The sequence below is a fragment of the Eretmochelys imbricata genome, chromosome 1 (assembly GCF_965152235.1).
Source record: "Eretmochelys imbricata isolate rEreImb1 chromosome 1, rEreImb1.hap1, whole genome shotgun sequence".
Classification (NCBI taxonomy): domain Eukaryota; kingdom Metazoa; phylum Chordata; order Testudines; family Cheloniidae; genus Eretmochelys; species Eretmochelys imbricata.
Window position 1 is genome coordinate 266,003,473 of NC_135572.1, and position 11,053 is coordinate 266,014,525.

The 11,053-nt window shown below is 51.0% G+C and overlaps 2 protein-coding genes across 2 annotated transcripts; both read right to left on the reverse strand.

Moving 5' to 3' along the window:
- Positions 1-897: 897 nt before the first annotated feature.
- On the reverse strand, positions 898-4,815 carry KCNJ4 (potassium inwardly rectifying channel subfamily J member 4). The gene is made up of 2 exons (XM_077807586.1): positions 4,778-4,815; positions 898-2,233 (listed from the first exon to the last, which is right to left on the reverse strand). Exons 1-2 carry the CDS (start codon positions 4,813-4,815, stop codon positions 898-900), a joined length of 1,374 nt encoding a protein of 457 aa, XP_077663712.1.
- Positions 4,816-7,747: 2,932 nt separating this feature from the next.
- LOC144259373 (endosome-associated-trafficking regulator 1-like) lies at positions 7,748-8,902 on the reverse strand. Its single transcript, XM_077807587.1, has one exon. It carries the CDS (start codon positions 8,900-8,902, stop codon positions 7,748-7,750), a length of 1,155 nt encoding a protein of 384 aa, XP_077663713.1.
- Positions 8,903-11,053: the final 2,151 nt, after the last annotated feature.

Below are 11,053 nucleotides of genomic sequence, written 5' to 3' on the forward strand. Positions count from 1 at the left end.
AAGTACTCCTTTTCTTTTTAAAAATAAATAGTTACAGCTGTTGTACAGCAGTTGTACAGCTGCTCACAGAGGGAGGAGGACAGAGGAGGTGGAAAGAGTTTGTGGAGGAACCACTGTCCTGAACGAGTCATTTGTCTGTCATCCAGACACTGCCCCAGTTAACATTCCCTCTGCACACACAGAGCTCTGCCTCCTCTGGTGGGTGTCTCTGGGAAAAGTCGGGAATAGTTTTTAAAAAGAACCAAGGGAGACTTGGGATGGGTAGGTGGAGTCAACCTGCCTCTGAGAGTCAAGGATGCCAAGGGCCAGAGAGAGAGTCAAGAGGGCTACTGAGTCCTTGACTCCTGATCTAGGATTTTAAATGGAAGAATATGGATTTTGGTTCTTGATCTGTTTTATATACAATAATATCATGTACAACAAGCAAAAAACATGCAAAATACACCCCACTTCCCGGATCCTTTTCACTCTTTCCCCATGACCCCCAGATTCTCCTGGCCTCCCAGTTTGGTTGACATTTATAGCCTACTTCGTCCCTGGTAACAAGCTGGACCCATTTAGTGGCCAACGGTTGTACTGAGGTGATTGCTTTGGGTCCAAGCCTGTCTTCCCATGGTTCCAGCCCCAAACAGTGGTGGGGCTTGTGGGGGCATTCCCTCACATCAGCTGTCAATGTGGGAGTTCAAAATACACATATTGCTCTCCCATCTGGTTGCAAGAAGTCTGTTCCAGTGTGGGTTGTGCCCACTGGAAACATGAACATGTCTCACACTGTACATGCTCAGGGGCTGAGACATAGGCAAAGGAGGTTCTCTGGGGAATAGTTCAATTAAGCACTGGAATGAAAGGGAGAAGGAGATGGTGGGCAATAGACGTGGAATGGAAAGGCAGGAGGAGTCAGATGGCTGACTCTCTGCGGTAGGAGATGGTGTCCAGGGGGATGGTAGCCTGTAGCCGTTCCAGATCCAAGTGACTCCCAAATTCCGTCATCTGGATGACTCCTCCATCCTTCTTGGTGCTTCCTCCTAACCCGGGCCCCACTTCCACCTCATCCTCATCCTCATCTTCATCTTGGCTGACTAAGGCCAACTCGTTCTCATAACAGAAGGCACTAGGAGGTGGCGGAGAAGACAGGATAGTGATCTTGCTCTCTTGCAGCTCCCGGGCTGAGCAGCAAGGGGTGCCAGCCACCTCGTAGGTCTTGTGGAAGTGTGAGTAGTCCACTTTGTAGCGGTTCTTCTCCTCAAAGACCACAGGCTCGAAACGGTGGCCCCAGAGGATCTCACTGGCCAGGTAGGAGCTGCGAGCCTGGGTGGTCATGGCTGTGGCCTCCACCATCCCCTCCAGGATGACCACAATCTCAAAGTCCTCCATCTCAAGCTCCTCCTTGCCCATTCCATAGAGTGGGCTCTCCTCATCAATCTCATGGACAATGATAATGGGGGACACCAGGAATATGCGGTCAAGGCCTATGTCATAGCCCACGTTGAGGTCCCGCTGGTCCAGCGGGAGGTACTCACCTTCCTGTGTCATGTAGGGCTTGATGAGCTGAGCCCGGACATGAGCCTCCACAATGTGACTCCTCCGCAAGTTTCCCACTCGCCACATGAGGCACAGTTTGCCATCGCGCACAGAGATGACAGCATGATGGCTGAAAAGGAGGGTCTGGGCCCGTTTCTTGGGCCGCGCCATCTTGGCCATGATGGTGCCGATCATGAAGGAGTCGATGACACAGCCCACGATGGACTGGACCACTACTGCCATGATGGCCAGCGGGCACTCCTCAGTCACACAACGGAACCCATACCCAATGGTGGTCTGTGTCTCCACCGAGAAGAGAAAGGCTCCTAGGAAGCCATTGACATGCATGATGCAGGGTTTTGCAGTACTGGGGACACCGCCCACCCCAGTGGCACCCAGATCACCATGGAAGAAAGCAATGCACCAGAAGAGGAAGCCGAAGAAGAGCCAGGAGACCAGGAAGGCTGCTGAGAAGATCATAAACATGTAGCGCCAGCGAGTGTCCACACATGTGGTGAAGATGTCGGCCATGTAGCGTTGGGACTTGTTGCTCAGGTTGGCAAAGTACACGTTGCACTGGCCATTCTTCTTCACAAAACGGTTACGGCGTTTCCGCCTGGGAACATGTCCTTTCCCATTCCAGCTGTGCCCATTCATGTTGCCCAGAGCAGAGACCTTGTGCCCATCCTCTTCAGTTGAGACAATGCTGTACCTTTCAGAGAAAAAAAACTGCTGAGGTATAAACAAAAAGAGTGTGTGTGGGGGGGGAACCTGAGCACGTACAGGGTCACTGGCTCCCCAGGAGGAAGCTCATGCTCTCAGAGACAAAGCCCTGCTGTGAAGAAGTGGAAACAACTGAAGTTGTGGCCTGCTGGGCACTGCCAAGGGAGAGCTCTGAGGAAGAGCACGAGTCCTCCTCTGGCACTGTCTGGGTCCTCTGTGGCATTGTCAGGATGCTGCTGTGAGGAAGTGTTGGAGTCCTGACAGGGCACTGTCATGAGGAAGTTCACAACACTGGATTCCCCAGCTGGTTCTACCAAGACAGGCAGTAAGATTGGTAGAGCCCTGCAAATCCACAAGTTTCTGCTTTATGTCCATGGACAGCAGCGCGGATGTGGATGCAAATGTATCCACAAAGGGCTCTGACGGTAAGAGCCGGGCGAGCAGCTGTGAGGAACTGAGTGCAGGGTCTGGGGGGCAGGGACCAGGTGCTGCTCAGGCCCCCCACCCAGGGCAGGTGGAAGGTCCTCTGTGGCTGCCCCCCTGGCTCTTACTGTGGCTGGGCTGCGGCTCTGGGCCCTCCCCCCCGTTCCCCCACTGGAGCCCGGTCTGGGAGAGCCACACGGGCAGCTGTGGGGAGCCTGGGTTGCCCCACCTGTCCTGGGCGGGAGGCCTGCGGGGCAGGGACAGGGGCCGGGGGCTGCTTGGGCCCCTCGCCCGGGGCAGGTGGAGGGAGTCAGCTGCCAGCACAGCTCTCTGGCTCCGGCCAGCTCGGAGCAGCAGCCCGGCCACAGTCAGAGCCAGGCGGGGAGCTGAGGGAAGCTGCGGCGGACCCTCCACCTGCCCTGGGCTGGGGACCCGAGCACCCCTCGGACAGCTCCCCAGGTCACCCCCCTCCCCAGGCCAGGCCGTGTGAAGCCCAACTGGGGAGCCGTGAGGAGCCGTGGCGGACCCTCCACCTGCCCGTGATGCGGGGGGGACCTAAGAGCAGCTCCCGGCTGTGGCCCCGCCCCTCAGACTCCCCGCCTGGCCAAGGGCAGGTGGAGGGTCCACAACTCCAGGCGGGCTCCTCACAGCTGCCTGCGTGGCTCTCCCCGACTGGGCTCCGGTGGGGCGGGGGGGTGCGGTACCTCAGAGCCTCAGCCCGGCCCCCGGTGTAGAGACCTGCAAATCTGCGGATATCCGCAGATAAATTGTGCGGGTTACAGCTTGGATGCAGATACACGTGTTTGTATCCACGCAGGGCTCTAAAGATTGGTGGATCCCTGGTTGGACATTTTGCAGAGCATTGCTGCAAGGAAACTCATTCTACCCAAGTCCTGACTGAACTCCACTGTGAGGAAGCTCACAGCACTGAAATCTTGACTTGCCTTAACTCTGAGAAAATACCTCAAAGCCCCGCGAGTCTTAATTTACAATGAGGTGCAGATGCAGCCAGCAGAGAAGACTAAGCACAAGGGCCTGGGATCTTATAACATTTTGGCCCTGAATTATATAAGGTTGGAAGTTTCTATTTTCTGTTGCCTTCTCCTCACTGATCTAATTGTGCATCTGTGACAATGTTTATACACTTCCTGAGTTCAGGACAATTCTGTTGCCACAGCAACGAACATGGCTCCCAGCATCCTGTATCCAGAGCCAAAGGTGTAATTTAGAGATCAACAACAGCCAAAGTGCTGGCAGATTCCCTGTGAGAAACTCCCTCTCTCTGAGAGCTGCTTGTCCCGCTCTCACGCTCCCCTCTCCCTCAGAATATCCCAACCACTTCCCTGCTCCCTGTCAGGAAGAAAGCTGCTACTGTTAGGTCACATAAGGCTCTCTATGACATCACAGTTGTTCCCTGATCCCATAATCAGAGTGGATGCTCTGACCATTGGTAGAATTAAGTTGATAGACTTTCAGGAGGAGGGAGCCCACAGGGGGCATCCTGGCTTTCAGTGCCTCTCCTTCAAGGACCGTCTCTGTACTCCATTGATCTCCCTAGGTTAGCATACCATCTGGAGTTCTCCAAGATGGCTTCCTTGACCCCGTCTCTAACTGTTCCTGAGATGCCACATGAATCAAACATGGGGGTCTCTTCAAGGCGATAATAATCATCTCTCAAATCATTCACCCTCTTCCGTTCATTTGGGAAGGGCAAAGTGAGGTCTAGGGAAGGTGGGCATTTATCTCCTGATGATTACAGGCAGAAATCTGTAATTCATCTCCCCTCTTGGTGGGCAACTGCCTCAGCCCGTCACCTTCCCCTCATCTGCTTCCCCTTTCCACTAAAGGGACTGATCTGGCTGAGAACTGGTAACTCCTCACATATGTGTGGCACATTCCTAATAAGGTGGGAGCAGGGGAAAAGGGCCATAAAGTTGGAGTGGAGAAGCGGAGCAGGTGTGGCCTGGCAGCCATTGACACTGTGGGGAGTGATGAGGTGTAGTTTGGAATAGATTTAAAGAGACACACATGCCGCTGAGGGGAGAAGGGGTTGGGCAAGGAATCCCATAATCCCAAGGATGATGACAGCCTTTGAGAAAGGGTCACTCACCTGTTAACTCGGACGCTACCCATGGCTCGCTTTATCATCAGGGTATCTCAGATCGTGAAATGCAGTGGGAGTTGTACGTGTCACGAGTCTCAAACAGCGGAGCTCACATGGGACCAGGTGAGGCTGGGACCCACCCCTGATGAGCTGTGGCTCCAGCCATACCTGTGATTGGTGCCGAGCACACACCTTAGAGACAAACAACAAAGGAAAATCCCATCAACATGACAACCAAAAAGAGCAGTCCCTGGCCAAGCGAGCAGAGCGTGGAGTTCCCAGGTCTCTGTGATCACTCAGGAGAGGCCTCATAATGTTGCTCTATCTCGCCAAGACTTGGTCTCAATCCACTAGTTGTAAAAACAGGTATAAAGAACTGATTTATACAGACAGTACAGCAGTTCCCAGCAATCACCATACTGCAACCCCCTTTGCCATACCACAGCCCCCAAGGCTCCCGTGTACCTAACCCAGTCTCCCCTCCCAGTTAGCAATATGGGAAGGGCAGGTCAGTCATAACTCCCAGGTCAAGAACCCATGATTTAGCACTTTTCTAAGGCACCTAGCATTATGTACTACAGTAACATAAAAGCTTACATGGTGATTAGAGATCAGATGGTCAGAATACACCAAAAACAAGGGCTAAAGGAGCTCAGAAGCCTTCAGGCAAACCACCTCCACCACCCCAGGCAAAAGGGAACGCTTCCTAGTGAACACACCCCAAAGACAGAGAAGGAAAGTGGTTAACGGATACAAAAAAGCAAAGTGATACACAGGAGGTATCCGGAGATAGGGATAAGGCTGCAGTAATAAACAGGCCTTACAACATGCCCCAAAACAGCCAAGGAAGGACTCTGGTAGACAACCAGCTGCAGAGGGTTCAGTGGACTGAGAAAGCCATGCCCCTGGCCTGGTCTTGATTAAACCAAAGAACCAGGAACCCGAAGGACAAGAATCAACTTGTCCTGGCTGACTGGAGCTGCAGTAACATACTGCAAGGGGTGATGACTCTTAGATGAGGAAGGGCTTTGTATACCAGTGCTAATCCTGCACTGTACTCTTTGGGTTCCTGGCAGCCATTGCAGAATGCAGGCATAACCAGCCCACTCCCATCATCAGGAGCAAGTAAGCAACCATTTTTCCAGAGCAAATTCAAGGAAAGCGCGATTAGGAACACATTACAGTGGACTAGCCTGGATGTGAGAAAGGCATGGTGGATGATTTGGTCACGGTCCAAGTCTAAGCGAAACATCTGGGTTTCTAAGCCAGGGACAGTAATAGCCGCTTCTGATCACTGGTGCAAAATGGAGTTCCACGCTGCTAAGGGTGATCCCCAGGTTCTGCTTCTGGCTAACTAGTGGTGGACACACTCCCTGAATAATGAACATGGACAAACCACAAGCCAGCTCCTCAAAACACTTCCTCCCACCTCTGGCTTGGCTGGGCTGAGTTTCAACCAGCTGCCTCACAGCCAGATAAAAATGTTGCTCAGGCACTTTGGTATCTGAGACCATCCATACATGGCCACTTGAAGAGGAGCATGGACAGAATGGAATCATGAGTGAACAGCAGTGAAGACATGATAGAACCTTGGGTACTCTACTGGCTGGGCTCAAGGTGAAGACAAATAATTGTCCATAATTACCCTCTTAGCCTACCTGGGCAGAAATAAACACAGCCACTTTAGAGCCACCCCACCCAGCTCCATCAGGGGCTGGAGACTTGCCACCTTTCCCTGGTGGCCAAGAGCATTAAAGGCTGTTGAGAAAATTCTAGTAAAATAGATGAGGCCCTCTGTGTAAAATGCAATTGTGCAGTTGCATAAATTGCAGCAGAATTGTGGTTGATAATCTAATCCCAACAGAAAAGCTAAAGGGTGATGGAGACTATCCCCCCTCATCCCTGGAGATGGTCCCACCAGAGCAAGGACAAGACTGCCTGTGCTGTATATTCTTTAGCAAACTGCAATAGGTAGGAGATTCAGAGTTAGGGTTGCCACATCAACACACGCAGGTCTAGCAGTGGGAGGAGGAGCATCCCCTTCTTGAGATAGTACAGCTACCGTGATGGCTAAATCTCAGCACTTTCCCTTTCTGCCATGGGACAAGGACATGGAAATCAAAGCATTTTCACACACAGTTAGGCCGCACTGGAGCTAGTAGTGTGAAGAAAGGGACATTGTCTCAGCTCACACTTGGATATTTAACAAATTCATAAAGATGACTGAGCAAGTCCCTCTCGTCCTTATCCATGCATGGATGTAAAGGTTCCAGGGAGAGGAACCCTCTGCATCTAAAGGGACAGACTGTGATTGACCCTGAGTTCAAGGGAAGTGCTAAGAGGGTATAAGGAGCTTTCCCTTCGTTGTAACCCTATGCAAACATGCCCAGAACTCTGGTTCCCTCCATTCCCCAAGCCACCAACAGGGGCAGGGGGAGAGGGACAGGTGAGATGTGCACAGAGTTGAGGCCCAGCCACCTTCTATGCCAGCCAGCACAAATAAGCCAGGTGGGAGTGTAGATTGCTATCTGATAAAGGATAACACAGCCCCCTCTGGCGTGCTCTGCCCCAGCTCCCGTGAAAGAACTCTGGTTGAGTCAGCCAGTGCATCTGCAGGGCCTTCTGCTGGTACCGAGCCTCTGTGCCACCACCTTCCCAATGTGGGCTCTGGTTTGTAGCCCAAAGCCTGTAAAATACCTCGACACGGGACCTCTGTCGAGGACAGAACAAAGAGCTGGTTCTCCCAGCCTGTAGCACTGCACTATTGAAACAGAGCACCGGAGGCTAACACTCCATTAGTACATGAAATTCATATTTAATTACAATAAAAGTACTTCTGGGAAGGATAAAGGCCACCTATTTGAAGACACGCAACATTTCAGCATGTGAAAGCAAACATTGCATTACTGATTGCAGTCTGGGAACAATGTGATCTCAGTCTATACACTCACAGGTGGGAGCCCCGTAAGTGCTGTTTCATGCATCATCTTCCTTTTTGACTTCAGAAATCTTGTCTATGGATTTCAGGAGGTCAGCCACAAAATGCAGCATTTCCGTTCCTGAGACCAGCTGTTTGATTGACAAGTGTGCATTGGCTATAACCTGGCAGAGATTCTGCAAGGCAACGTCTACATTTTGTTGCACTGCCCCCAGGCTGGCAGACTGGCCTGCACGCAGCACGTCATTCTCTGCCTTGAAGCTCTCCAGCTCCACCTGGAGAAGGGACATCTCCTGCTTCAGCTTTGCAGCCTTACTTTCTGCCTTCAGGGCCCGTTGGGTCATCCCCTGCAGATTCCGTTCTGCCTGATGGACAATGGATTCTAAACCCTTAGCCTCTTTCTCCTCTTTGACCACACTGGCTCTCAGTCTTCTCTCCAGGTTTCTCACCATGCGTGTCTGACTTTCTGAGAAGCTCTGGATACTTTTGATCTTCCTCCTGAGCATGGAATTCTCCTCTCTGAGTTCTGCATAGCTCAGCTGCAGAGATGGATACTCCCTGTCTCCTATGGATTCTTCATGAAGAGCACAACTTTCAGGTGCCTTGTCATGAGCTGTGCAGGAAACATACAAGTTGCTGGGATGGAGGCAGGGAGCAAATGTCTCAATTCCCAACTGTCTGGCTGTGTTGTGATATAAAGAATCGTGTGGGCTACAAGGTGACATGCTGTCAAACCTGGACTTACGGGCTTTTTCAAGGGCAGGGTGATGATAGCTCCCACCCCAGTCATCATCCTCATCATCTGATAAGGTATCACACATCTCCAGGTCTTTGTAAAATGGTTCCTGAAATTCCAAGCTCAAGCCCAGTGCTTCTGGAGATAAGGAGTCATCTTCAAGGCCTAGATTGTGTCTGGCCAATTTCTTTGCGAACATTCTATTTTTCGACTCTTCTTCTTTTGCTGTGCCACGAGTTTTCGTTTTTACAAATCCCTTTAAGGAAAATGGAATGGCTCCCTCTGGATCTTCCAGATGATTGTCCCCTGGGCTGATGAGGCTCTTAGTATGGTCTGGAGGAGGTGGCGGGTGATGCGGGTAACAGCATATGGGTTCCTCCTCCTCCTCATTAGCTAGGCCTTGGGACTGTGGACAGGCCCTCTCCAATGTTCCTGAGGGGAAAAGCGGCCGTGGCATTTTTGAAGTGCTGTAGACTCCAACAGAAGTAGCAGTCTGCAAATTAGCTCCAGCACAGGTCACATCTCTTCTGTGACAGGGCTGTCTGAGCCGTCCACTGTTGTGCCATCCTCTGTAGCAGTTGTCTTAGCCTAGGCACCATGCAAAGTGTGACAGTGAGTCACAGAAGTATCTGTACTTAAATCATCTCTGGGCGTGCATGTGTCTGTGGCTTTAATAATGGAGGGAGCAGAAGTCACCTAGGTTTGTGATGTCATCAGACAACTGCATTTCATGTGGTGACTTCGCAGCCAGGGGAAAGAGAAACAGCCAGATCAATGTTCACAGCGTTTCAGCCAATGAGACTGAACTATACAAATAACTGTCAAGCGTAGGACAGGCCAGGTCAGTTCTGATATCCCAGTCCCATACTCTGGGCCTCACAGCCATGGGGTTGTTCATTAATAGCCTTGACATGCAAATGAGTTTATGCAAAGCAATCTGAAATCATAAGAACATAAGAATGGCCAGACTGGGTCAGACCAAAGGTCCATCTAGCCCAGTATCCTGTCTTCTGGCAGTGGCCAGTGCCAGGTGCCTCAGAGGGAATGAGCAGAACAGGTAATCATCAAATGATCCATCTCCTCTTTTGGGATCAGGGCAGGGGGAATAGAGTAACGGGGAGGGGGAATTCAAAGCAGGAGCCTTAAGGCAGAGGGGATCATGGTCAATGGGCTATTGGCAAGACTAAGGGTTAGCCAGGGGATCATTGCAGAAGGATCTCATGGCAGGAAGATAAGGTCACTAAAGGGTACATAGCATGGGAATTTGGACCAGTAGGATTCATGCCAGGGTTGTAAGGCATTAGGTGAGGATGTTCATGGTAAAGGAATAAGGCCACGATGGTGGGGAGGGAGGTTCATGAGGATCAGGGCCAGGGGAAGAATTTGGATCTGATTTTAATAAAAACATGCATTGTGTCAAAATCTGGTGATGAAAACCTTCTGTTATAAACAACCACAATCCCGGGAAACTGTGATTGACTCAATTTATCTCTCCCAAGGATCAGGTGAGCTGAGCTTTGTTCTCAGGATTACAGGATGTCACCAGAAACCCTCAATGTGTGTGGATAGCTCAATCACCCATGTCTAAGGTTGACAACATTTATGTAAAAAATAAGGGACTGTTTTCTTAGCACCCCCACCCCACCTCCCAATATTAATTATTATCATCATTATTAATAATAAATACGCAGTCCTCACCTACATTCGCCAGGCATATTTCTTGCTGCTTTTGTAGCACCCAGCAACTCCTGATCTTGTTGTATGGAAATTAAGTACAGGACAGGCAATTATCTATTTAAATAAGGGACATCCCTTGTAATACGGGATTGCTGAAAACCCTACATGCGTCCTAGGCTTAACACACCGGGTGTGTCATTGCCCGGTGATAGGATTTCATTGGTTTACTGGGACAACTCGTCTAAATGCATTTATGATGCTGCTTCCTCTGAGGGGGCAGGGACCGCGTCTTGGGCCAGCCCAGAGGACCAGAGAGGAGACCGAGTGGATTGCCAGAGTGCTATGTGACTGCATGACCCACTGAGAGGCTGGCCAGGATAGGCCCAGAGAGGTGGTGTGGCAGTCTGAATCAGCACTCCCCTGACTGGAAAAGGGAAGCTGTAGAATCACAAAACCCGGAGCTACCCAAATCAGGAGCAAGACAGAAATAAACTCGTTAGCTGTTTCCATCTGGATATGCCCCCCCAACGTCTATCATAACCTGGAAGAGAAAGAAACATACCAGCGACTAGTCCAGGGATGGGAGGCAGCTGTCGCTCAGTGCCTTGTTGCAGGTGCTGCTTCAGAGTCTGCCATGACACTACCCCGTGGTCAATGACCAGCTTCTCTATGTCAGGGCCACCTCAGAGATCTCTGTCTTGTCTTCAGAAAGCACCATGTGATCCACTTTAATCTGAATCTCATGGGCATTATCAGATCTACGATTTATTTTTAATGGTATTACAGTAGCAGAAGAAAGAGCCAAATGGTTCCCTGGGGACAAAAATATAGTACATTTAATCTCTAAAGGCTTTATAGCTCGGCAGAACCACCGAACCGCAGTCATCTCTGGTGTAGGAGGGTGGTAGCCAGCTGGCGTGCAGTGCGCTGC